This window comes from Oxyura jamaicensis, chromosome 8 (genome assembly GCF_011077185.1).
Source record: "Oxyura jamaicensis isolate SHBP4307 breed ruddy duck chromosome 8, BPBGC_Ojam_1.0, whole genome shotgun sequence".
Classification (NCBI taxonomy): Eukaryota; Metazoa; Chordata; class Aves; order Anseriformes; family Anatidae; genus Oxyura; species Oxyura jamaicensis.
In genome coordinates, this window is record NC_048900.1 from 3064378 (window position 1) to 3092143 (window position 27766).

At 39.1% G+C, this 27766-nt stretch overlaps 1 protein-coding gene across 1 annotated transcript; it reads left to right on the forward strand.

Annotated features, from left to right (window-relative positions):
- Nucleotides 1-1258: 1258 nt before the first annotated feature.
- PALMD (palmdelphin) lies at nt 1259-25786 on the forward strand. The gene is made up of 8 exons (XM_035332951.1): nt 1259-1551; nt 3578-3658; nt 9077-9207; nt 18314-18428; nt 19138-19171; nt 19260-19370; nt 20097-21185; nt 25287-25786. Exons 1-8 carry the CDS (start codon nt 1507-1509, stop codon nt 25328-25330), a joined length of 1650 nt encoding a protein of 549 aa, XP_035188842.1. The 5' UTR covers nt 1259-1506; the 3' UTR covers nt 25331-25786.
- Nucleotides 25787-27766: the final 1980 nt, after the last annotated feature.

A 27766-nucleotide genomic window follows, 5' to 3' on the forward strand; every position in this document is an offset into this window, starting at 1 on the left:
GGGTGGATCACAGTATAAACAAAGCATTAATGCATCCTTAATCTCAGTCTGGAGAGGAATAGTTTGTTTGGGTATGTGAACTAGTGATGACATACTAGAAAGGTGGAAATTTAAATTAAATATTAATTCATATTGGATTATGAGTATGTAACTTTAAGCATTCAATCTGGTAGTGTCTTAGAGTTTTTTAGTAATGAGCCTGATTTCCCACCAAGCTTCAGGTAATTGTACTGACATGTAAAGTAAAACCCCTCACCAAATCCCATTGAGTTTAGTTACCTCAATGTATTAGTAGGAAAAAAAAATAAAAATAAAAATAAAAATAAAATTTAAATGCTCGCTCACATTGGTGCCCTTGCAGAGATTTACATGATACTGAGTTACATGATACTGAGGGGTAGACAAAGATTTTGGATTCACGTTACATCTTTATGCTGTTTGAATTTAGCTTTATCTTGCTTCTTTGTTAGAATTTTTTCCACAACTGGATCTTGCTGCAGGCAGTTCCCCTTGTTTTACAAGCTTCCTAAATTGATTTTGGAAGGCTGACTCCCACTCATGTAATTGGAAAGGTCGAAATGTATGCCTGCCTTTAAGGAGCATAATGCAGTTTTCAGCAGAAACCCATAGCACGCGCATGCACACACACACACACACACACACACACAAAAAAAAAAAACCTCCGAGTCAGCTGAATGGAAATTCAGTGTGAGAGTCAATGGCATTTTAGATTCACCTAACACAGCACTGTCATCTTAGACACTGAAATGATGATCCCTGAAATCCTTACTTAGATAAAGCTTCCACTGAGTCTTACACAGCTGACAAGTAATTGCACAGATTAACATCCATTCAGTGGTAGAACTGATTGCCTTAAATTCATTTTACTTTAGATTAGCATCTTTAAAACATTCTTTCAGCTATGAATACAGCTTTTCTAAAACTTAATCTTGGAATTTAAACTAAAGGCGTCACCTCTGCAAACCCCGTGCCATCTGCAGTGCTAACAGGTTAAAACGTTACAGGTGAAACGAGCTTCACAAGAAATAGAAATCCTTAAATTTAAAATATCTGTTTGTCAGAGGCACACACAAAAGGGAAGAAAGAAATAGGAAGATAAAAATTTACTTCTACCATGGTCCTGAAAGATTCTGTTTTGGGCATTTAACAGTTAAAGAAGCAATGGCATGCTAACTGAGCACATTAAAACAAAGAGTTGGCAGCTTCTGAAGGAAAAGGGCTTGTGCTTCACTGTTCCAACTTGTCAGTCAACTCATGCCAGCACTCTCCACGTCTGCCTCTTCTACACACCCTCATTACATGTGTCTGTCTGGACTGATCTGTTCATCTGTTCAGGGACTCTCCCGACAAGTCAAAAATTCTGCCTTCTCTCCGCTCTGGAATTGGATCAAATCACCTCAGCATTTTTTGTAGCCCCATCAGGAGGCTTTTGTTTATGGTCTCATTCGGTTTTCCTTCACTACTTGTCTGTTTCTGATTTCCAGAATGGAGGAAGCTGAATTGCTGAAGGAAAGATTCCAGGCCATAACAGTAAGTGCTTATAGTTATAACTTGCCTTTTTTTAAAAAAAAAAAAAAAAAAAAAAAAAGCTTAGGAGTAGTATTGTGTTAATGAGCTACTTTGTGTTTCCTACCTACTTTGTGTTTCCTGAAGAATGTTTTAATCTCAGGAAGGAAAATGAAAAATGTGTGCTGGAAATTGTTACATTCTGATTCTGTTTTATAAGCTATTGATTTAAGACAGCTAAGTTGCCTGTACTGATCTTACTGTGTTGTATTACACTTTCAAATTTAAAATTAAAGCAGTGAAATTGTGTGTGCAAATAGCTACTGGACAGTCTAAAATGCATATTATCACAACTGAATGTTTGCTTGAAGGACAGCAGGTCAAAAGGCAGATAGAGAAATCCAGAACAAATCAATTTTCCTCTTTCACAACCAAATGAAGAGGTGAAAGATTTTCCTTTTTGCATTGTAGACTTAAATAAAAATGCTGAATTGCTGATGCTCTACCTTAATTATCGATGTCTAAAAACTAAAAAGGACAAGCATAGATTAAGCAAATTCCTACCTGTCAGTTTTCAGAGGGGAAAAAAGGACTGAGTGAAATTACTGCTGAAGACCTAAGAAAACATTTTCAGTTTCTGTTCTAATGGGAAATCTGCCTCAAAAATATAATGTTTTAAAGGAAATACTGAGGGTTTGGTTTTTTAAACAAACATACGTTGGTTCTACAAAAAATGGCCAAATCCAAGTTCTCCTCTGATTTAATCAGAATTAAATTGAAAGAGTTTGGCTGTTTGGGATAAGTAGAGGACTGCTGAAGGATCACTGCCACAGGAATTCTTTAAAAAATATGTAATGGGGACAAAGTTATTTTTCACACTTTTGGCACAATAGTGAGATTATATGTGAAACAAATACTGTCTGAAGTAATTGTGGACAGAGTTTAAAAAAAAAAAAAAAAAAAAAAACACTATTGGAACTGAAAAAAATGAGAACTCAAAAGGGAATCTACAGAAGGTGAAGAGGATTTGGGGTTGTTTTCCAAATATATCACACTTGATAAAAACCAACAGGTACATTTATCATATTTGCTTCAGATCTGATTCAAACGTACAATAAGGTAATTGGAAATGTTTGGGGGATGTTTGGTTGGAGGATTTGGTTTGTTTACTGTAATGGTGTTTGAACCTGACTCATAACCTGGACTTTGTCTCTAGTGTATGGGCTCAAAAGATAAGAAATGTTTTGAAGTTGCAGAGAAGAAATCCAGGCCTTGTAATATTTTATACTTCCTGGTATCTGACACAACAAACAGGGCAGCACACTCATCTGCTGAGGACTTCTGTGCACATACGAGGATTGGTATCCAGCATCCTCTGGCAACATCTGACTGCAGAGGAATACTGGAGAACTTACTTATTTATTTTTAGGAAGCCCATGACAGTTTCCAGGGTCTTGAAGTGCAGGAAATCAGAAATCATGCTTGGGTTCTATTCACAACTTATTACACTTGCTGCACAACATAACTATGTTCTCTCTAATACGATAGTCAACTATCAATTCATAGCATTTAATTGAAACAACTCAGTGCATTTGTTGCAATGTACTGCAGAAACAAAGCAGCCTAAATAAAGTGAAGTTATCAGGCTTACGAATCAACAATGAGCTATTCAAGAAAACAACAAAATTCTACTGCAAATAACTCCAAGGCTTTGGGAAGATACGTCCCAAAAGTCGTATCTTGGAATCTCAAGTGCTACCTGAAGCACATTGTAAAGGATATTAAAGAGCATAGAAAGAGGCACTCAGGGATTCAAAGCAGTGAACAACACTTGCACTAAAGAGACTTCCATGTGTCTTAGATACCTCCAGGGACACGGACTCCACGGACTCCCCTTTGGGCAGCCTGATTCAGTACTTGACCACTCTCTTAGTGAAGTTAAAGTTTGGCTTTATTTGCATGGATTAACTTCATCCTAATGAACAACACACAATCCAGTTTTTAGCACCAAGTAATTTCTCTAAAGAGTTTTTGTTCTTTTAATGTGTAGGACAAAAGAAAACTGCAAGAAGAAATTACACAGAAACGTCGAAAAATAGAAGAGGAAAAACTGAAACACCAGCATTTAAAAGTAAGTAAGGTGTTGGAGTTATATAACTAAAGATAGCCTTAAGTTGTTCAACTTGCATAAGGGTTTTGGATTTTGGAATGCAAATCTTCATGCATTTAAGTCATGCTTTTACTGTCAAATTTTCACAGTTTTTTGGAGTCTTGCCAGGACTCCATTTGACTTTAATAAGCATCATGCTTTTTAAAAAAAAAAAAATCACACTCAGGAGCTAATGTTATTTGATCACTTTCATGGCATAAAATGAGATCATAACCAGGAATAACTCACAGCTGAAAATTAAGCCTCACATTTCAGACTGGGTGTGTACATTCCCTAATTCCACTACAGCAACCTCGCTTGCTACAGGACACAGCACAATAATGATGTGCAGTTGCACTTTTATCAGGCATAGGGGGAGAGAGAAGAAAAAAAAAATCCAACACTGACCTATTTTTGTTTCTAGAAATATGCAAGATGTGGTATTTTACATGCCTTCTTATTTAGGAGTGAATAAAAATTTTTCAAGAAAGACACTGAATGCAATACCTAAAGTGTGGTGTCTCATTGAGCAAGCGTGGGAGAAGCATAATTAAAGCAGACTCCTCTTCAAAACAGACACCTGCTCCTAGGTTGCATCTACCCTCTCTTTATTGCCAAGCCAAGTTATGATACACTGGTTCATTGGGACAGGCAAGCCACTGCAAGTCACCCATGCTTCAGGTTTTATCGGGAGGTAGTGACCATGAGGACAGGCCTAAGCAATTGTGTAATACAATGGGCCTAGATGAGAAAAATGTGTTTTCCAAATCCTGTAACAGCAAAAGTGCATCTATCTTCTTCCATATATATGGTGTACTACAATTTATGTTTCAAGTTTCTTTGCCTATTAATTCAAACTGACTCTTCTGCCTTTCTTTTGAGGAGGAACTGATCTGGTCTAGACACCCCGCTAATTCTCACTAGTGTTGCAGACAGAGTACTAGAGCAGTTCGCCAGTAGATTTAGTACATGCTTTCACTTAGCACTAATAGGTACCATGGAGTTAAAACATCATCTAGAGGTTTACTTTAAGTTTAGAAATAAAAATACTCTGAAGGTGTTTGATGGATTTTGACAAGCACTAAAATGCTCCCAGAAAAGTATTTGAGATACTAAGCTTAGCAAGGAAGAATCCTCTCCCCACACACATACACACACAGACAGACAAATGCTTGTTTTACAAATAATAACAAACTGTTTACATTAAATCATGTGCTAAATGCACCTACCATGCCATAGAGGCCCACAGTGCAATCCAACGCCACATATGACATAGTTTTCTAAATGTGGCAACAGAAGACCATCATGAGCAGGTTTTTTTTTTGTTATTGAGCAACTTTTTCAGACAGAGTAGTAATATTTCACACATATACCTCCTTTGGAAGACAGAGGATATAATTTGCTTGTCTGTCCTATAGAAAGTCACAAATCATACAGAAAGGTTTTTAAAATCAGTCACATTGCACATGAAATGAATCCAGGAACTGTATGGGAATTGATTCACTCGGCACAGAGGGATCAAGCATACATTAAAGTATTTATATGTATAGTGTACATATAAATATATTGTATTAGCTACTCAGAGCACCCAAAATAGAGATTTTTTTCTTCCAAATGAGTGCTAAGACAGGCACCTAATAATAGACATTTACTGTATGAACATCCTCTGCTGCATGTCCTCAGAGGCTTGCTCTTTAATAAGGATTGATGCTTCAGACTAACTCAGGTATTTCAATGGAGTCAAACAACACAAGAAACCTGTGCATAAATCACCTCAAAACAAGTTTAGACCTCTAGAATACTTAGTCATGTCTGTAAACGTTACTGAGGGCTCATTTCCCTAGTGACTAAGGCTGATTTCACTCATTTATAGTATCGCCAGTTGTGTACGGTGAAATTTAGAGCTCAATGACCGAGTCAGCATAACACACCTTTCCCCTGGGAAACTATTGCAGGTTCATGATTCTCACTGTTACACAGATGTTCCTGTTAGATGGATATTGCTATTCTATTCCTAGTTGTGCCCTTAATTCCTATTTACAACCCTTAGCAACAGGTTTATAAAAAGGTTTGGGATGGTTTGTTTTTAGTTTGGGTTGGGTTTTTGTTGTGAGTTCGCCTTTGTAGAGTGGAATCTAGCTTCCAACAACTTTGCTGCCCCCAGTCTAACTCCTTACTAGAAAGAGATAGATGAGGTGTAACACGTCTTATTTATCCAGTAGAGCTAAACTGGAGAAGGAATATTTATTCCATGTGCCTCTCTACCACATGGAGTAGAGGACATGGAAGCAACTACAGCACACCTGGGTGACCAGGGCTTTATGGAACTGCAAGGGCCTAACTGGCACCACAAGGGAGGGTATATGGGAAATGTCATCTTCAGGTACTTCTGTGTACTGGCAACTAGTACTTCCTACTGTCTGGAATATTCCTCACTGAGGGAACAAGGAAAAGGATCAGAGTTGCTTGAAAAGCATTGTCAGCAGTGGTGTGCATATATTTTCCAAGAGCTTTTCCAGCCTAGTTTGCTATGTTTTTTGTTCTCTGATATGTCTGAAATCCATTAAATACTATCTTGTAGATGCTGGTCACACACCTTTTTCCAGGTGTTAATGTTGAACTACAGCTTGAATGAAAATTACAAAAATGATTTATACTTCTCCCAGCCTCATGTAAGGTGAGCTGCCATACCACTGGGAGAGCAAGACCTGCAAACGTAAAACACCTGTGCCTCACAGTGGGCAGCTGTGTCATTTTGGGTTAGTTCAGCCTTGTTAAGGATTACAATTGACTTCTACCAGCAGCAGGTAAAGGACAGTATTCACAGAATTTGCAGGCTGCAGTCACATTGCTGCGACAATGAACTACAGAAGAGAAGGATCAATTTCCAGCATTCTGGCCATTTTTAGGGTCTTACATCAAAGCATAAAAACATCTCACTTTCCTTTAACGTAACAAGGGCAATATGAAATAAATGTTCTTTCATAATGGAGCTGTAACAGGACATAACATGCACAGCCTAAATACAGTGCTAAAGATGCTTTACAACAGAAGGAAATGTTAGACAGAAGAAAGAACCTGACATCCCCAAGGCAGCTGCTCCTGCACTGCCTTGTGCCAACGCCTCATTGCAGTAGCCTTCTGACTAACACCTAGAAGTTGTCTGTTGTTCAAAGCCTGTTTCCACTGTGAAGCATGTTACTCTTTGAGAAGTGGCTAAGGAAATTCATGAGGTTACATGACATTTAGTTGTGAGCAGCAAACTATTCTAGGAAAACACAGAAATAACACCATTGTCTGTCCCTGTATTTAGGGAGTTTGTTTTCTTGGGTCTGACCCTACACATACATGAAGCTTTTGTTGATTTCAATGGGGGTTATCGGTTAGTAGGGTTCACAGTGCCAGCCTTGCTGTAGTTCTCACAAGGAATTACAGATTTGAGTCAGCAGTGCAAAACTTTCAGTTCCAACCAGGATTAAAATCTCACTTTTCTAGGAGTCCTACCTAGCACTAAAACCTGAACTCCTCAATTCAGAGGAAATTAGTGACTGTGCTCCCTCTGACTTGGGTGAACAGTGTTTTGCAGTCAATAAAAGTTGTGCCAACACCAAACTGTATGCATCTACTAGATCAGATAAAACCATCCCATTAAAGTATCTGCATCCATTTCATCTGAGCCTTTTTGAAAGGCACCTGCCATGAAGCTGGAAGGGGCTGCTAAGTCCCCAAATCCAGAGTCAAGGCTCAGAACTTCAGTCTTGAGCAGCCCTTGTTTCCTACAGATTTCCTAGGATCCAGTGTTGTGAGAAAGAACATCGTCCTACAGGGCTAGTGCGACTGTAAACGTTGCTCTCACCTTCTGCAGAACATATGACCAAAGAGTGCCACAGAACTCCCAGGAAGCTTGCTTTACCCACAGTTTCTATCACACTGTTTGTGTTGCACATGAAGCCAGTTGAAAATATGTATTTAATTACAGCCAGGTTCCATATGCACCCTCCACCATCAGTTGGCCCTCGGTGATAACCTCATGTGAAGCATACAGTAAACAGAAGAGTGGGAGCGACAGTTTAAATAACTGCATGCACAGGATGCGGGCAAGGACCCCAGCAGCCACTCCAAGCAGCACTGAGGCTAATGCAGCCTTCTCACCAGTGCTGGGCATGGCTCTGCCTCAAAGCAGCAGTAGTCAAAATCCAATTTAATTTTCATCCACATCCTACTATTAACACAATTATATGTATATATTATACGTATATATATATATTAAAAAAAACTGTGGATATCAGACGTCTCAAGAAATCTAAATTACAAATGGAAAAATTTTGGTTAATTAAAAGCTTCATATAAATGCTTCCCCCCATTGAGAAAGTTTCACTAAAGAGCCCTAACTCTCTCTTATTCCCCAAGGCAGCACTGGATTTATGATCTCGAGTTAGACTGAAGGGAGGGAATAGTTGACAAGAAAGTCTGCATGACTTTCAGCCTCTAGCCTACCAATATGAATTTATCTCCATGAGTATCTCTCCCCTGAAATAACAGAACTCAGATGATCTTAGATGCCACTGTTCACATAGAGTGGCTGTAGGAACCAGTGCATACAGACAGATTTTGCAAAATTTGAAGACAACCTAGAGATCTACTTACCTATACACATGGCAAGTCACTCATTTATAAACCACTACTACATAAAAAAAACCTCCACCTAAACAGGTGTGGACCTAAATATGCAATCCCCAGATCTGACCCTACAGTAGCAGTCCCAAATATGTTGTAGGTCTGCTCAAAGACTAACCAGGTATCAGCACTCTGGGCTTTCCAGTCCTACTCTTGCCCCACATCCCCTCACCAGACGAAATGCTGAATTACGCAAGTTCTTTTAAACGCAGGAGATCGTGTTGCACCATTAACTCCCCAGAGATCTCTTACCCCCAAACAACCTTATTTCCAGAAACTTCTCATCTTTTTCCTCTCTCCCTCAGCATTTATGTTATGACCCAATAAACCAGGGCTATTGAAATAAACCATAGCACCTCAGACTGAAGCCTTTGGCATGAATTTGCCATGTGTGCGCTTTGGCCCAACCGTTCTGCTTTACGGAGGACAAAAGCACCACTCAGAAATGCTGAATACCTTAGGATGTCAGGTGGAAACTGATGTCCGCAACCTTTACTTTGGGTAAACTAATAAAATGGGACATTGTTCTTACTGATTTTCTTTGTAAGTCAATCTCAAAACTTGTTATTTAGTATTTCTCTTTCAGTGGCAGTGCCCTGTTAGATTGCCTTATGCTAGATAAAGCACAAAAGTGTGGAGCACATCTATGACAGCAAGGCAAATACAGCAAATGATTGAATAGACTAACTTTTAAAGTACACTTGTCTGTATTTTTCCTGTCAGAAAAAGGCCTTGCGAGAAAAATGGCTTTTGGATGGCCTTAGTTCTCTCACTCCAAAAGAGCAAGAAGAAATGCAAAAGCAGAATCGAGAGGACCAACAACGAACTCATGAGCTGGAACAAGACATCTTCAGGTAGGGTAGTAGCCCTCTCCCTCTGTCTGGGTGTAAGTGGTCCTTCCTTAAATGTCTCACCTTACTTTGTGACAGATTACAAAGTCAGTGAGGGCTAAACGCATGCGGTGTGATACAGAGCAAAGCAATCTTTGTTGTATTTTCTGATCAGCTAGAATTAGAGCATAAAAATGTTTCTATGTCACAAAGCTTCTATGGAAGCTTCTACGTCACAAATTTTGTCAAACCTCACAATAAATATTTTGAAAAGTATTTCTTTCTAATTCCAGATGCCTGTCATGCTATACTCAGATGTAAGCCACAGTGTATGGTTTTGCCCCAAGAGAGTCATTGTGGAGTCAAATTTTTTAAATATCAGTAAATCATTTTAGAAATTCTTCAGTTTTGCTAGATCCCACACACCCTTTAATACTTGATTTCTACCAGACCACAGCACTTCTAAGCATCACAAGCTGTCTGCCCCTATTAGTGTCACTTGCTTTACTTTCACTTATCTTCCATGCAGTTGTGTCCTCAATTTATTCACAGAAGCCTGTTACAGTGAAGGTCTTTTTGTATTTATTTATTTTTTATTTAAAATGTCCCTATAAATCTTATTCCCCAGTGCTGCCCTCCCACACAGGGATAACGTTGACCTACAGAGGCAGTCACACATACGGCTCCTTTATTTACTACGAATGTAATTCTAGGCACTTGTTACATTATCTGCAGTTAGCTTTTCCCAAGCACAGTACAGCTCTGTATAAAAACTGGATCCAGGCATCCTGAGCGGTACCTCCCATTAGCATCCACAGCCAAGCTGAAGTGTTTTGGTTGCTTTAGATTCAGGAAAGAAACAACACACACACACCACTTTTTTTTAAGAAACAAAGGCTTCTTCCTCTATTTAAGTTCAATAGCACCTTCCTCCATACTCTCCTCTTCCTCCACTGTCCTCCTACACACTCTTTTGGCGAAGTTGTCACCCAGATTATCTCCACTGGTTATCTCACACCCACTCCCCCCCTTACTCCATCTGACACAAATGATAATTCTCCTCACTGACAGGCAACAGCCTGTGCTAGTTTTTCCTATAATTATACTGACTTCTTGCTTGAGAGCACTTTTCTCAACAGAACAGCTTTTCAAGTAGCTCTCTGGAACTCTTTGTTGCAATGGTAGGAGGAAGACTGTGCTCTAAAAACATCCCCACAGGTGGTGATTATGAAGATGTGAGAGGGGTCCCTGTGACAGGGTGATCACAGGAAACGGAGCCGTGTGGGGCAGGAGCACTGGGGAAGTTGCACAGAGCAGGCAACTCCCCACCAATCTAGTGGAAGTTCAACCCCAGGCACTGGGGGGGCGGGTAGAATAGATTTTCAAAATCCCATTGACTTCAAGTAAGAGCTGGAGGTTTAGCTGAAGTCTCCTTTGTGCCCCAACAAATTTGGTGAGGGGAGATTTTTGGTGAGGAAAGATTTTTTTATTTTTTTTTTTAAGCCTCAGAACTAAGTCTGGTAATGGATTTGGTGTGTAGATATGTTGGGGAAAGGATGTTTTTATTCCCCTGACATAACCTACGCTGGTGCTAATTAATTTGATGACATCTGTGTAAAGAATAAGCAATGCTATTATAGTGGAGGCCTGTAAGTGTCTATGCCACTAAAAAGAAAAACTGTTTAACTTCTGCTATATAAACTGCCTTATAAACACTGAGGTATTCCATCAGGAAGGGTAATCTCCAGCATCAAAATCTAGTCTGTTACCTGATAACAAACCTTAAGGGTTTCCTGCACCTGAGTCATCACAGCTAAGCTGTCTCACAGCAATGCTGGCAGCAGGTCCAAGTCTTCCCAGAAACAGGACAGGAGGGAAAGCAGGACTGAGACTTAATTAGTATTATAGGGTGGTTTTTAAGAGATTTCAGCAAATAGGGCTGATAAGTCAGATATGTAATGCCATTTCAACATCTCTCAGGATCTGGGTTTCTACTTCCAGCTGTAGAATATTTTGATGCTGTTCTTGTCAATCCTGTCTTGACTTTGTCTTCAGTTCAGCATCCTTAATTTCTATTTACACTGTTTCTATTTTTAATTCTCTATTATACCCATATTAAGCTTCACTTCTCTGAATGCAGCCATACAATTTTTTAGCCTGATTAGAATTTACCACTATTACAAATAGTAAAACAGTAACCAAACTGGAGTTTCAAACCCAAAAAACTTTAACTCAGAGGTAAATTAGCATCAAAGAAGTTTTAATTTTTCCGCTTTAATTCCAGATTGCAGTTGAGTTGAGAAGGAGTAATACATTTATAAAATTTACCTGAATTAGAAGCTTCCAGGTCCTTTGAAATATAGCCATAGACTTTAAAGTGAAAATTTCTAAATGCATTTTTGCTTTAAGGAAGAAGTGAGAGAAATTGGAGTGCTAAACCATTCATTTATACCTCATTGCTTACTTAAAGGACATCATGAATCCCAGAGCAAAATCTCAGACCACCTCTTTTATATATATATAAATATAATATATAAACATTTGTATAGTTTTATGTATATATAATTACAAGGCCTCTATGCAGATGCACTGTGAATGGGAAGGCTGCACATTTAGTACTGTATCACATGGTGAAGAGTGCACACATTACACCAAACAAGGCCAAAGTTCCTGAGCTCATAAGCTTAATGCATGCTTGAAACTGCAACAGCCTAACTACAGAAATGTCTGTTACATTCCAACTGGAATTTTTACTTGAAACTTGATTAACATTCACCCTGCACCCCAAAAAAGAGTTTAGAATTCCTTTCCCATGTAGGTCAGATTCAGGGATGCCAGTTTTTGTTTTTCAAACTAGTTTCTATTTATACGCCTGCATTTCAGAGAAATGTATTAGGCATGAGTTCTCCTACGTAACTCCAATTGAGTTAATTACAAGCACAAGCAATGTTTGTGCATCTAGATGGCTGAGATTCTGACCATGAATCAGCAATTTAAATGTTGATGAAAATGAAATAACTTTGCTTCCAAACATAAGTACTACAGTAGAAAAGTTGCATTAAATGTTCGGTTTTAGACATGGGCCTTTCTCCTCCTATTAAAATAGCTATTCTCTTTACAACACCCCTGCATGTTTCATCTTTATTTTATATATATAAATATGTACACACACCACCATTCCATGGCAACTGATTTTTTTCCCCACTAAATATTTCTGCAACTATTTGTTGTCAATACCAGACTCACCAACTACCTTTTCTTGCCTTCTGGCAACCTCCCCTAGATTGCTTCCTCCTTAAAATGATTCCTACTACCTGATGTACATGTGAAATACTTCAGATTTATTTGGAGTGAAAGACATCAGACACATGACAAGCATAAAATGAAAAGATTAAATGAAAGTATAACAGAATGACAGTCTCTTCACTCTTACAGTAACTTCACAGGTACAATGAAGTAGTACTTATGTAGCAAATATTGCTTCCTTTTATTGTGGATGTGTTTTGCAAGACAGCATATAGAAAAATATAAGGTGGTGATGTTCACCCACTATAAATCAAAAAAAGCATGAAAAAACAGTTTCATCACCAAGCAAGATGCAATACAACAAGAAACCTGCATCCTGGAACTAAGAATAGGTACAGAAATGGTCCTAATTATACTCCTGACCCACCTAGCAGTAGAAAAATCACTAATATCACCATTGCTGAAGTTTTAAAGACAATTTGGAGGTTTTAAGGCCTTACTAGCAACAGAAACATTTTCATTATTGATACATTTATTCTCATAATTAGGCAATCCATACCTCAGAGACTTGGGCAGCTTTTATCCTCATTACACACAGAGGAGACAGGCAAGGCATTTGACTTTACAGGTAGAGAACTGAGGCAGACGAACATAGCTTGAGTCATATGGAAACTTCCCTCTGAACTAAAAATTTAAGCAGGTTTATTCTCCAGCATCTCCTCCTGTAAGTTATACCTCCTACCACTGTTTAATAGTGGTCTGGCAAAGGCCTCCAGAGAGGCATCCGCGCTGTCTTCCATATCATGTCTTGTTTAGACATACTCAACCTGGTTTCAAACTAGACAGAGATACAGGAATCTAATAATGCCAAGTCTAGCATGAACAACGTCCACTAAAAAGCACAACACATGCACTCACCGTACTTGCACAGCACTTCTGCCGTGCCATAGATGGTACCCAAACTAGTAAAAGCTTGCCTGACTACATATACATAAAATGAAGTCACACCTTTGACCTATGCTGTCAGATTGCAATACTGATCACGTACACACTTGTCATGTAGTAACAGTATGATATATTGAGAAGCTCAGAATTTTTCTACTGTGCATCCAATTATTAAAATTCACTGTTGCTTCAAGTAGATTCTGTCCACTCTGACAGTTACGTGGTTTTCATTATCAATTAAAAAACTGAAACACTTTAAAGATTTTTTTTTCAGTACCCCTAGAACCATGGATGTTTCTCTCAGCTGAGAGCACAATTGCTTGCAGTTGCATGCAAGTTATTTAGAACAGTGGCATTTCCATTACCCTCCTAAACCTGTGTTAAAACACTCTTTACTTGGATGTCAAATAGAGCTAGCATTTATCTGTTAGGATATGGGCATTTTTCAATAAAAGGGAAGGTTCCATTCTTCTTAGTGACAGTAAAACAGTGAACAGTGCGTGGCCTGAGCCACCTTACAGACAAGTGACTCAAAGCTCTGGTTACAGACAAAAACAGCATTTACACATCTTTTTCTATTCACCCTGTTTATCTGTTAGAAGTTGCAGTGAGCCAAGTGAGCATGTCCTGAGTCAGGGAAAAGGTAAATGAAGATTCAGTCCCATTTTATCATTTGATTTTCAGCAAATAGCATTCATTTGTGACAGACTTAGTTGCTAAACAGCATACTTAAAAACATGCACAAACATCACCATGTTACTAAGGACTACTCTAGTTTGTAACGTGATACATACATTAAGGCAGGCTAAGGCTAGATGGTTTCCAGTGCTGCTAAAGCATTGACTCACCTCAAAACATGCAAGGACTTGCTAAGCTGCCTTTTCCTCTCAGTCTGGTATCCTCCAGGGTGGTATCCTATCATCTGTTTTTCATCCATAAGCCTTTTTCTTCTGGGGTGGTAGTGGTGCCAATCGCAGATCAGCTGGTGGCCAGCAGCAGTCAGGCGTACACTGAAGAATTTGTTAACTCAGCTACTGCTTTGGCAGAGACACCACCAGTCCAGAATCTCATCTTCTAAAACTCCTTATTTAATCCACATCTCCATACTACTTGCTTTGCCCTCTAGAACAACAAACGCTACTGAAGGAGGGAAAGACAAATATCCAGGACTGATTTAATACAATAACTGCATTATGCTTCCAGTCCTCTGCAAGGCACAGCAACACCATGAAAAAAATATTAGCTTTAGTTTGTTTTAAAATAGTCACTGTTTCAGCTGCTAGACCCTTTCAAACCAGACTGTGATTAACTTCCTACAAATGTAATTGATTCAGAGTATTTAGAAACTGCTAAAGATTTAAACACTAGAAAGAGGTCCTGGCCTAAATTTTGAACTGTACAAAGTCAAAAGGACTTTGATTTTTTAAACAACATATGTTGAGTTTTTTTTTAAAAGTTGCCTTTCAACAAGTTCTAATGTGCACATACACAACATCCTCTGAAAAAGTGAACCATAAGAGGTATTTACATCTATATACTAGTGTGTTAAAAGAGACAAGTTCTAGATGCAATTTTCCATTTGCATAGGTGTAATTTTTCTTTAGCCCCACTGATCACTGAATAAGTCCTCTTAATTACCACTTGAAGTGGGTGTTTGTATGGGCGTGAGAGCATACATAAAATTAAATACATTTCTTGATCTCCCAGATAACTTTTTTTTTTCTTTTTGCCTAGCCATCTCCCCTACCTCCACTTTGCTTTTTTAATAACTTCCTAAGATTTTTCTTCTTCTTACACCTGTATCTAGCAGCAGTTACAGTCCAGACTAAAACAAACCCATAGTAAAGGTTAATGATCCTTTAGTTCATTATGCTTCTATGAGTTTTTAACGAATAATTTTAACATTATAATATTGTCATAGAATCATAGAATATTCCAAGTTGGAAGGGACCCATAAGGATCATCAAGTCCAACTCCTTGCACAAGGTCTCCTTTAAAACCACATTTCAATATATTAAATAACATTCTGTAAGAAATGCAGAAATACAGAATGCGTTCATTACATTCGTTTCTTTCATAGCACTGTAAGAGTTCTTATTTTTATTTGTTTTACTTTCATCCTGAATGCACTTTTCTTCACATCTCAGTTCTGAGATCTGCGATACCATAGGTGTTGCAAAAAAGAGGATCTTCTTACCACCAGCTGAAGATTCACATAGTATTCTACTATTGTAGCTCTTCAACTTTGGTTTTTAGAAGAGCAAGAGTCACAGTATTATTCAGAGTCCTCAAGCAACCACACAAAAGCAGTTAAATAATGCTTCTCTGCTAGCCTGAATTCAACTATTCTGGTCTGCTTACTATCTTAAATGGAGTTGAAATTTCTATTATTAGCATTAACTTTGGTATAGTGTCTTAGATCTTAGTCCATAGTAAAGAATAGGTCAAATCATAATGCAGTTTTTCCTAGCATATTGGAGTACAGTCCATCATTATTTTATTTTTTGTTTTGGATCTGATCATGCAAGAAGGAGAAAGAGATGAACCAGAAGGCTAAGGCTATATAGCACTCATCCATAGCAGGAGAGATCCAGTTCAGAGCTAAATTTGGGCTTGATTATGAATCTCCTTCATGGAAAAGTGCCTTTATGACTAGTAGGCTACAAAGAAAGCTTCTATCCAAACCCCCCAGAATACGTGCTTATGCAGAATGGAAGTGTCTTGACTACAGCGGAAAAAATAGGTTGTGGGGCACCTCCCTAAAGTCACTACCTTAGTCACACCAGAGAAAAGAATTTGACTGAGATACATTACCTTATAGACGTGCTTTAACAACCAAGCATAGATTTCTCCCTCTCACATATACAGAAGTTAAAGATTTTGTCCTGGACCTTTCTGACTAGAAGCGTTTAATCAAGCATCTCAGTGCTGAGAAATTAAGAACTCCAGTTAAGAAAGAGACACCTTAAACATTTTACTCAGCTTTAATATACAAGAAGCCATATCATATAGCTTTAACATACAACTAAAAAGGGGAAGGAGAAAGGGAGCTGTGGCCCCTTTTAAAAGTACAAGCCTAGAATACAAATCAATAGCCCAAAAAATTCTGACTGCTGAGCTTCAATCTTTTACAGAATGAGGGCTTTAAAAGAAAATAACCCACCAGCCATGTCTTCACTGACAAGTGACTTGCACTACTAAAATCTGATGGAGATGAGCCAAGTGCTGTTCTAGAGAATATCCAAAGTTAGTGTGTTTGGTATCCTTAAGTTATCTTTGTAAAACAAAGCTCTGACTAAACTGGGGTGCAATCAAAGTCTCCTTCTATACTAAATAGACTCTTAAAAATTTTTTTAGTGCAGGAAATCTCATCTAAATGCAAGTTTAGAAAGTGGTTATTAACACCTGATGCGACACATACCACAACTGTATGAACTACTCAGTTTCTCTTGCCAGTTCATTGGTAATAGAGGTGAGGATATTACTTGAGCAAACACTTCAAACATTAGCCTTCCAAGCTGCTTGTCCTAGGTGCATTGAACTGGTGCATCTTACATGACTACTGTTATGCTGAAAACTAATCTTTTCCAGAGGCTTGATTTCAGCGTTTTCCCAGAGAATCAAGTAAAAAAGTGATGAACATCTAGGAAGCACACCTATGTCTACAGACACCTTAGCTCACAATCCTCAAGTGGAATCCTGAAAACTGCCTGGTGTTTTAAAGTTTGTGGGCTAGACAAGAGCTGTTGTAGCTATCAGAAATGCTACAGTCACACACCCATCCCGACCCCAGCCCCCACACTTACCTTGCATATATAAATATATAAAGAACCAAGTTGCCACTGTCAGTCAGGCTTTGTTACATCTATTTTACCAAAGGAATCTGAAATCCCAGAACCCACATTCACACATGCTAAACTGTAGAGAACTGTCTTGATGTCTTAGCCTACCTTTGGAAAGCCTCTACCACTCCAGGTGACTGCAAATTCTTCATTCTTGATCCCAAAACAAACTCATAAAAAAGCTGCAGACTTCAGTCTCTCTTAGCATCTTCTGCTGTGCAGTGTGCATAGTATTTAAAATCCACATGATTATGTAGTTATCACTTCATAAAAGTAGTCTGCAAAACATATGATTCCTAGCTATATTAATTTTTACATTAGAAAATCAGCTAAGTGCTGTTTTACCTATTTCAGTTCTACAAAAAGTATTTGCAAATGCCATTATCTTATCAAATAAAGCCTTGAAATACCAGCACAATGCCTGCTCTCTCTCAGAAATACAAATGCAATTTTATTTCTATGGATAAAGACGGTCCTACGGGAATTGCAGCTTCTACTAGATTGATTAGACCTTTTCTCTTTGTGTTATCCTCCTGAATTCAGCTTAGCTACATATATTAAAATATAGTGCGCGAGGTGACCTCACATGTAACTCTAACTCTTGGAGTTAGAAGAACATCCTTCTGACTCTTACAACCAGAGAATTCACAGCTTTTGTCCTAAATGTTCAGGTACTCACAGAATGAAGAAACAAGCAAGTCATAACCCTGGCGTAACTAGACTAGTTTCCAACATCATAATTACCATGGAATGATCACATTTGTTGAGACAATGTAGAGAGAAAGTCTGCTTAAAGATGAGGTAATCCCATGGGGGCATATATTCCTTAGCTTTTCTCACATGAAAAATAAATAAGTTACCTTCAGTCACTGTTTTCACATTAGGCCCAGAAGGAATCTGGCAGGTACGTTTTAAAAAAACTGAGAAGACTATTTCAGTTTTTCCTGAGGCATGTGAAATTACAAGCTGATTCTGTATCAGAGTGAGATTTGCCAGGGCAAGTAGAATCAGCCCCACTAGTGTCTGCATTCAGAACGAATCCAATCTGCAGTGTTGTTCTCTACCTGATACTAAATCAAAGGGAATTGTAATTGCAGACTGGAGAAGGAAATTGAGGCCCTTGAAAAAGAGGAAATGAAAGTCTCAGCTAAGGAAGAATCTATTTTGAAGAAACTTAAGTCAGTTGAGAAAACAACAGAAGACATAATAAAGGTAAGTGCCAAATTATTCCGGAGGTAGAATGTGTTACTTATTCATCATCATAATCAGGGAAAGAAGAGCTAGCTGGATCAGGCAAGGGGTCATGAACCTTTGTTCTGAAACAACGGTAGATCAAATACAAAGAGGGACCAAGAAATTATATACGCTCCTTCAGGTGATGCATCCAGCTAAACTGCATCAGGCTTTCTCCTCAGTCCCTGAGAGAAGTTATAGTGAAAAGTGATTTATCATTAGTCATTCACCTCTGTCTAAAGGTCATTTTGATATTTGAAAATTTGAAGCTTTCTCAAAAAACTGATGAAACTCAACCTCAGTCTTCCAGTTGTACTTGCATATGCACGCATACATTTTAAAAATAAGCAGGGAGATAATTAACTGGAAAGCCAAAGTACGGCCTTTGAAAAAATCATTGAAGTCAACCAGTCTGGGCTACAGCATGAGGCTGTCTCACTGAGTAACGCTTTCTGATGTCTTGTCTTTACCAGTATGATTCTATTCTAAGTGACGCAGGGTAAGATGACCAGAAGCAAGTCCCTCTTTCCCACTTGCCATACTCCAAGCTGAGCAGATTCCACCTTTAGGTACCTCTCGGTATGAAGCCACGTACAGAAGTTAAAACTATTACGTAAAGCAAAACACTGTCTTGTTAACATCGTAAAACTGACTAATCACATTTATTATTAATGGTTCTCTTTCCTAGTCAGTGAAGACTGAAAAAGCAGGAGCTGAAGAAGGTATGTTTAGTAAAAACTAATTCAAAAAAGGTTCTCATAAAAGTCAGTAAAAACATAAATAAGTACATTGGTGATATTCTTTATTCAGAGGCAGCAGACTACATATATGCCAGCATACCTGACCTTCCCAAGTATTTCAGACCTTCTGCACTGAAGAGGGCAGGACATACTGTCACTGATGATGAAGAAAAGAGAAAAGGTACTGCTTACTAACAGCTGCAAAGGCTGCCAGTATTTGCAAAGGCTTCCTAAAAATTGAATCTAACACTTTAAGGAAAGGATGAGCATTATAGGTATGAGATGATGTTCTCAGTTAAGCTGCGTTATGTTATCAGTGATGCCAACAAAACAGAGGTGGGACACAAGGCGTTTGCTTTTGAGAATAAGATCAAATGTTTTCAACACTGAAGCTTCCTTCCAGTACTTCATTCCTCTATCTGGCATAATTTAGTAGCTCCTCCCTTCATGCTACACATTTCACATTTTCTGCCAGCAGTTACATCCACCAAGTAGCTGGTAGTACCTGGTAATTTCCTACCAACACCGCTTTCTAACCCCTCTGAGTGCCCAAAACTCTCAGTCTGTAGCATGTCAAGGTCTTTCAACTGCTATTGCCAAGCACACCACTGGGGGCTAAGGTTGTGTGTATCTTTCAGTCAGAATCACATAACAAAAACTGGCTCCTCAGCAGCTTATTTTTCCTTGCAGAAGTAGATCCAACCAGAAGTACTTTTCCACTACAAGTTTTGACAAGGTGGAAGGGGGGGGATTTGGAATGAGAACCTAGTACATTGGTTATTTATGCTGTAATTTTACGTCTTTGATAATTCATTCTGACAGTCTTTCTCCATCACTGTCAGAACTCTTCTAAAGTATCTCTTCCAGCTGCTGCATCATCAGTTTAAGCACTTGTTTCTTTCAACAGCATTGTTTGCAATGGAAATTAAAGTTGAAAAAGACATGAAGACAGGAGAAAACACAGTGTTGTCAACAATACCTCTTCCCTCAAATGAGTTTAAAGAGACAGGTATTAAAGTCTATGATGATGGTAGGAAGTCAGTCTATGCAGTGTCCTCAAATGGCAGCACAACACAAAATGGGATGGATGAACTTGCTCCTGTTGAGGTGGAGGACCTTCTAAGGCAGGCAACTGAAAAAAATTCCCAGTCTCCCACAGAGTACCACGAGCCTGTGTTTGCAAACAAGTTTTGCAGACCAGTTACTCCTCAGAAAGAGGAATTAGTCCCCGGACTAAAACTGGAAGACACACACAGAAGAGAGATGAATGGACTCAGTCAGGCAGAATTCTCTCCCAAGGGAGAACACTTCATGCAGCAACATAAAGAGAACGGGCTTGGTCTTCCAAAGCCAACACCAAAGTCTCCCTCTCCAGAACTTTCACATTCAGAGAAGAAACAACACACTAATCCTGAGAACAGGATGATATATAACGAAAAAAGAAAAGCTGCACATGAGGAATTAAAACCTTATCAGAATACAACAGAAAGACATAATGAGACAAGGTTTTTACGCTCCTACCATCATAATGAAACATCCCCTGCACCTCAAGATGAGGAAGATGTTCAGTACAGGATTGTCCAAGCTGTACCATGCTACGTGGATGACTCAGAACCAGTTACAATGATTTTCATGGGTTATCAGCGCGTTGATGACGATGATGCAGAAGCAGATCAAAAGTTGTCAAGATACGACGGGGTTATCCGCGCAGAATTAGTTATTATTGATGACGACGATGATGACAACAGCAAATCTGAGAAACCATCATATCATCCCATAGGCCACTATAGTCAGGTTTATCAGCCACCAAGCAGAAAAACCACAGAAGTGCCACAGATGAACCCGGTGAGAAGCCTGGGCTCAAGCCTGAACAAGGCACCCCACAAGAACTCCATCTCCCTACAAGAACAAGAGGAACGCTTAAGCTCACCTACGCACCACATTCATCTTCAGAGTCAGGTATCTGGAGACGGCACTGAAGATCCCTCATTAACAGGTAACAGAAAAGGAAAATCATGCCGCTGCTGCTCACTCATGTAGCAAACCTGATACTACTCTCTGGTAGCAGCTATTTCATTTATTACTTTGATTGTTTCATGGACCAATATGCAATTACTAATCATTTCTTTGCTGCTTTGTTAACAAACACTAATCTGCATTTTGATACTGTTGGATTATTTCATCTTTAGCAATGCACTAGTTACCATATCAAAATTTGGGAAAAAAGACCACCTGTCGCAGAAAAGCCAGGTTCTGTGATTTTCAAAGATTAAAAGTTGGTCTCTTTAAAGTTACAATTAAGGGATTCATTAATACTACCTCAATTAGAAGGATAATTTTCATTTCTACAAGGTAACTAACAGCATTGCTTCTTGATGCTATCTCCATACTGGAATTTTTTGTGCCTGTCTGCATTCTGACCACTTCCTAGATAATCCAAATTGCACCTTAAATCAGAAAGGCTGTTTAATAACCAGCTTTACTCATCATTTTTCTGGAACCAAGACTTCCAGCCTTGCCTTGACAATGCCTATGCAAGTTTTAACATTTTTGTTGACCTGAGTTAAATATCTTTATAGATACTATTTATCTCTGAAAAACTATGAAAGTTTTCCTCTCTACATTTGATTAGTCCATAGTATTATTTCTTAGCACTTTTTATAATCTATTCATATTTAAGATGTCTGTTTCTTACTATAACGTTTATAAAAAAAGGCTGAAAGAACAATAGCAAGAAAGGTTGAAGGGATAATAGCATGGTTATGTTGTATTTTAGTGCATATAATTAAACTGCATTTAGGAGCATTACAGATCACCGTATTTCAGACAGTAGCCACATTCTGCACTAGAGAATGTTGTATTTGAATTAAAGGGATGCCAGGGTGCTGATTCTACATTCTCTCCCTCCCCTCTCCCCTTCTTCGTGACTATATCCTGAGTAATCTTGCAATTTGGAAGCCAAAGCATAAGGCCCTGCCTACAGATGCACTGGAAGTCCAGAATTTCTTTACAATGAAAGTAAAGCCAGGAGAGAGGGTGGACATTAGACCACATAAAGAAATTTCAAGTATTTGTGCAGCTGTATGCACTGACTGGGAAGAGCTGTTAATAATTCTCTCAGTTTAGGAGCATTAACCTCACGCAGCCACGCACAACACAGCCTGAAATACTCCAGCAGTGCTGCCCAGTGCTTCTGGTCAATCACTGCCCTTGTCTACCACTCAGAACCTTTGCTTCCCTCAAGCACCAATTCTGCTGTCTGTGCAATTCCTGCGTCCCCCAGGAGCAAAGGCTGCTGCCAACAACTCTGTGCCAACAAATCAAAGTACCAGTGGCTGGCTACAGGCAAGATAAACCATTCCAGCAAGTATTCCAGCCCCTTGTGTTTTGGGAATAGTCTTAATTCCCCTGTCACATGTCTGGACAGTACAGAGAAGCGATACCCACCCTCCAGAAGCTAGTTGCTAGCAAAAGTGATGTGTTGATGCTACAGCCTGCTGTGTGGGTGGACCTGAATAGAGCCTGGGAAAGAGGAAAGCTGGTAGCACCGTTCAGGTGGGCCACATACCTGAGCTGTTAGCTGAGCACCTCCACCTGTAACAATCTTTTGCCTATCTTTGTCTCCTGAAAGAAGCTTCTGATGCTTCATTTTTCCTGACAATCTCTGAGCCATTTGGTTTCCCTCTTTTGAGGTTAGTGGAAAAGAAATAATGACTTTTGGGGAAGTGGAAAACCTAGCAAAGACATTTGAGAACCTGTTCTATTCATTTCTATTTGTCTTACTCATGTACTTACAAGTACAATATACTAAGGAGAAAATGGCCATTTAGAAAAAATCCTTGTTCCAATTAATAGCAGCTTGCTAACTGCCCCAGTTAAGTCAAAAATACACCTCCATGTTCAGCTCTGCCTCCAAGTGAGCACCTTCAAGTGCCCAGTAGAATCAGAAATTAAGCCATATTCCTCTTTGCCCCTCCACTCCTTAGGACATTTTCATCAGTGGAAAAAAAAAACAGGAAATGACTCATTTTTTTCCCAAGCAGCCCTGTAATCCCACTGCTAATTCTAAGAAAGAAACAAAACCAGGAAAGCCTCTTACATCTAGAACAATGAATGACAAAGAGCAGGAAATAAACTCTTTTCAAGCCTCAGCCTACCAGGTTAACCATAAACACCACCAGTGAAAAGAGGGGAGTCAGAAAATTATTTTGGTATCTCAACATCTATTACTAAAGCAACAAACCATACAAGAAAAATAACCCTCTCTGAAATTAAGACTTGGGAAGTGATAGCACTATTTGAACGTTAAATAGACACTGAGGGCTCTTTGAAAGAACAGAAAGCAAGACAGCACAGGACAGACCAGGAAGGAGGTCCATCATGTTACAGTCTTGCTTTGAGAGCAAAATGAAACTCCAGAGCAAGTTACTGAAAAGTCAGGGATGATAAAAGACAATTTAGATGCAGAGGAAGTGTTCCATGTCCCAGCCAATATGGAGAAATATGGGATAAAATTAGGAGCTTTCAGCACAGCCCTAACTTGGCAGAAGCACCGGACATACCTCTTTCCATACTGGAGCAGTTTTCGTTTCCCTATGAGCTTGGTGAGAGATCAATATCTCATGGCACACGCCTTCAGAAATACAGAGGGAGAGGGATGGCAGTGCTGTAATTAGCACCCTAGCATTCAGGATTATTAAGCTTATTTTCTTCCTTAAATTTCAATCACGCAAATATTTTGAAGATTCAATACTCACTAGGGAAAATAAAGACCTTGGGGGCGTAACAAAGGCTAGACATAATGGAATGAATGAAGAAAGGAAAAACTGAATCTCAATAGGCAGAAAAACTTCCTGACAGCATGGAATAGACTCTCACAGGAAGCGAAAGTGCAGCTTTGGGCAGGTAGCTGGTCTAGATGAGCTAACTTTTTCTTTACCACTGGAAGATATACAGCGATGGAAAACAGTACTTGCCTGATTTGTGCTGAAGAAAGCATTGTACAACAAAACTGTTTAAAAGGGAAGGAAGATGCATACATGCCACCTGTTTCTGTAGTGCAGAGCGAAAGACAAAAACACATCCCTGGACTATTGCTAATGACAGACTAAATGCTCTCAAACCACAACCAGGATTTGAATCCACCAGAATACCTTGGTCTGCAAACAGCACAATCCTTGTAAGAGCTAAGCTTAACATCAGTGGTCCCATAATAAGGTTATGCTCAGATGCTTCTATGATTTGCAACAAACTTCAAAACATGACTTGAATTGGACATTTGTTTGACCTGCATATATCAAGTAAACAGCTGCTTCGTCCCCCCCACCTCCCAGTACACAGGAACATGCATGTTGGAGGGAAGAACAGCTATTTTGGGTGACTCCTCAAACTAACAGGTCAGAGGGCTGGAGATTATTCCCACTGCATTCTCAGATCAAGAGCTTAGTGGGGGGAGGCTCTTACATATCAAACAAAAGCATTACATTGCTGTTCTAAAAATAACCTTAACATTTAATCATCTGCCCTGCATTGTCACTTTCAAATGAGCCTACCTTATACCCAGTTACAGACTACAGCCATACTGATGTTTATACAGATAAATTACTCCGTCAGATTTAATTCAGGAATATGACTAACTCCCACCCTGACTCACTGCACCAGGAGAAGGGAAGTTGGCTTTGAACATCAACAAAAGAAAAAGGCTTCCAAAAAGTTCCAGTGCCCACTGAGGAGTTTAGTTTAAACAACGGGTTTAAGTATTCGTGCATCCTTTTAATCTGTCAGCTTCTAGTCAAGGACAATAGCATCTGTCTGTAGTGTGCTAGTGAAGGTAGCAGAAACAAAACAGATAAGAGAGCTGTACTAAGTTTCAAATAGCGATAATGAAGTACGTTTCTTATTACTCACTTTATTGCCAAATTACTAGAACTAATGCCTTCTACTAATTTCTTTCTGTAACACTAAAACAATGCTTATTCTGCTGGATTAACCATTGGAGGTACGTGTATTCTTTGTTATTCTAAATACAAAGATTTAACATCGGAAAGAGAAAGACTTAAAATACAATGACTTTGTTTGTTTTCTTTTCTTTTTCCAGCTCTAAGGATGAGAATGGCAAAGCTGGGGAAAAAGGTGATTTAACAGCTGTAAGATGGAAGTAAATTTCACTACACAAAGCAGAATAAAGCTATGAAGATCTTCTTCAACATACCTTCTGGATCTTAATGCTTAATGTTTTGTTCTTCTGTTTTATGCATCTGGGTAATTTTCCCCATTGCATAACCCAGTGGACTCTAATAGACTTTTATATTTGGCCAGCTGCCACACACAAATCAAATCTTCTCTTTTGAAGGTAGCAGAAAGTTACCCAAGACGGTAAATGTAGTGTATATCCAAGTGTGGAGATGTGGGGACAGGTCTGCACAATCAGGAATACGTTGTTGCCATACACAGAGCAGATAAACATCCCTCTCCAGGAACTTCACAGCATATCCTTTCAGTTTTAAGCACACCTACTTTGACTTTTGACTGAAAATGTTTCAATCATTTTTAAAAAAAAAAGTTATTTAAAAAACCAAGCATAAGAGAGAGTAGCAGGAAAGTGTAAATATAAAAGCTGGTTTCCAAGCTTCACATCTTGGCCAAAATTTAAAGCATTCCTTTTTAAGTAACAGCAAAACAATCCAAAAACAGCAAATTCAGCATTTACATATTTAGCCACCTTCTAGAGCACCCTGGTCTACCCACCCTTCACATAAGACAGTATAGCCATCGCTTCCCCGAGCACGTATGACTCCCACCCATAGCCTCACAGACCCTGCACATAATGCTGTAAACAGCTTGATCTTCCAAGCCTGGCTTCAACTCCTAGCTCACCACAGAAAGCCCCCCGTTCCCAGGAAGCTGACTACCAGACAAGCAGCACCTGTCAGGCACTAAGAAGTAGCGCTTAGCACACATTTCAGTTGGCCAGGGGAGCTGAAATTAGTTCAAGGCCCCTCTTAGAAATACCGACCTGTGACCGGCCAGTGACCTGTCCTGCAGCCACACCAGGTCTGTTGTAGGTGCAGCCACTGCTGGGCTTAGCTCTCCAGCAAGGTCCATGACTCCCACCACCAACGTATTAATTCTTTCCACACGAGGGAGTAGCTAGGGTGCTTAGAGCAGCCCTAAAGTACAACCACGTCTAGAAAGGTCATGGGCAAGTCAGATTTTTCCAGTACCTTCTTCTTGGGGAACAAGTGCCTCAAAGCACTATATCCTTATATTCAAATCACTATGATGCTTTATTTTGTTAGGTCTCAGGCTGGTTTGAATGGCTAAGCAGATAAAAAGCTCAGGTTGTATTATTCGTATATAGCTGACTCAGAAATTACATACCACCTAAAAGCAACTGTAACCTTCTGCTTGTCTTCCTTGTTTCAAAGCAGGAAACTAAAACTACTACCTCATACTGAGGGTGGATGGTAGTAATCAGCTGATGCGTAGCCTCTAAACACTTGGTGGCTCCTAGTCTCTAGTAGAACAGTAAGTAGGATAATCTCAAATTTTAAGATTTGAGAGATTGTTACCTGGAGATTGGAACAGTAGATAAAAATGAATAAACTATATTACATTTTCTCTATGTCTAGCCTGTGCTGCTTTGTTGTGAGTTTTTTTTCTCCTTCCCTTTTCACTGAAGATGTTTGTTCTCCCATTACTTGTTGGTTCTGTGAGCAGAGAGTTACCTTTAAGACATCTATGTTCTCAATAGGATACAATTTAGATAGGAGAAAAGAGAGACATGAACTAACAGTGGCAGTTTTTACAGAGGCACATCGGTTTGTGCTGCCTTGCCCCAGTGATTTTTGCTATCAAACTTAAGTGAGCTGACAAAGGGGTAAAAATACCGTTCCCTACATATTGCTGAAGTAGCTTAAAAGAATTAAAACAAGAGACATCACAAGAGTGATTATGTAAGTAAATGTAAGTAAACTGGCAGGTGAACTTCAGTACTGAAAGATGGAAGCATAAAAACAGAAGACCTTAACCCTACACAGCACAAATAGCTGTTCAGTCAGTATCACCAACCTCTTGGGGAGGAGGGGAGCACCATAGCAGTATTTTAGACAGGCCTTTGCAAAATATCAACTCCATGAACACAAAGAAATTCAGGATTCACTACAAATGGACAACAAACCCAAAGAAATGTGGCAAGGTCTTGCATGTTTACATGTTAGAGGTTTGTTTTTCTGTTTGTTTGTTTTTTTACATGTTAAGTAGAGTTTTGGTCACCCTTTCTCTGAAGGGTGAAAGAGTAATCAAGATAAATCAGAAGTGCAAAATGACTGACCACAGCAATCGTATAGGAAAAAACAGTAAGACTGATATGAGTTGTCTACAGAACCATGATAAAGGCAGGAAGATAAAGTACAGGTCATTAAACAATAACAAGAAATGGATTTAAAAGCAAATGCTTTGACGGTGAATAATTAAATGGGAAGACAAACACTGATGGATTTTAATTTTTTTCTAGAATTCATTGTGCATTTCATGGATAAGTCCTATCACTAAAAAGGTTCAGTCCAACTGCAGTAT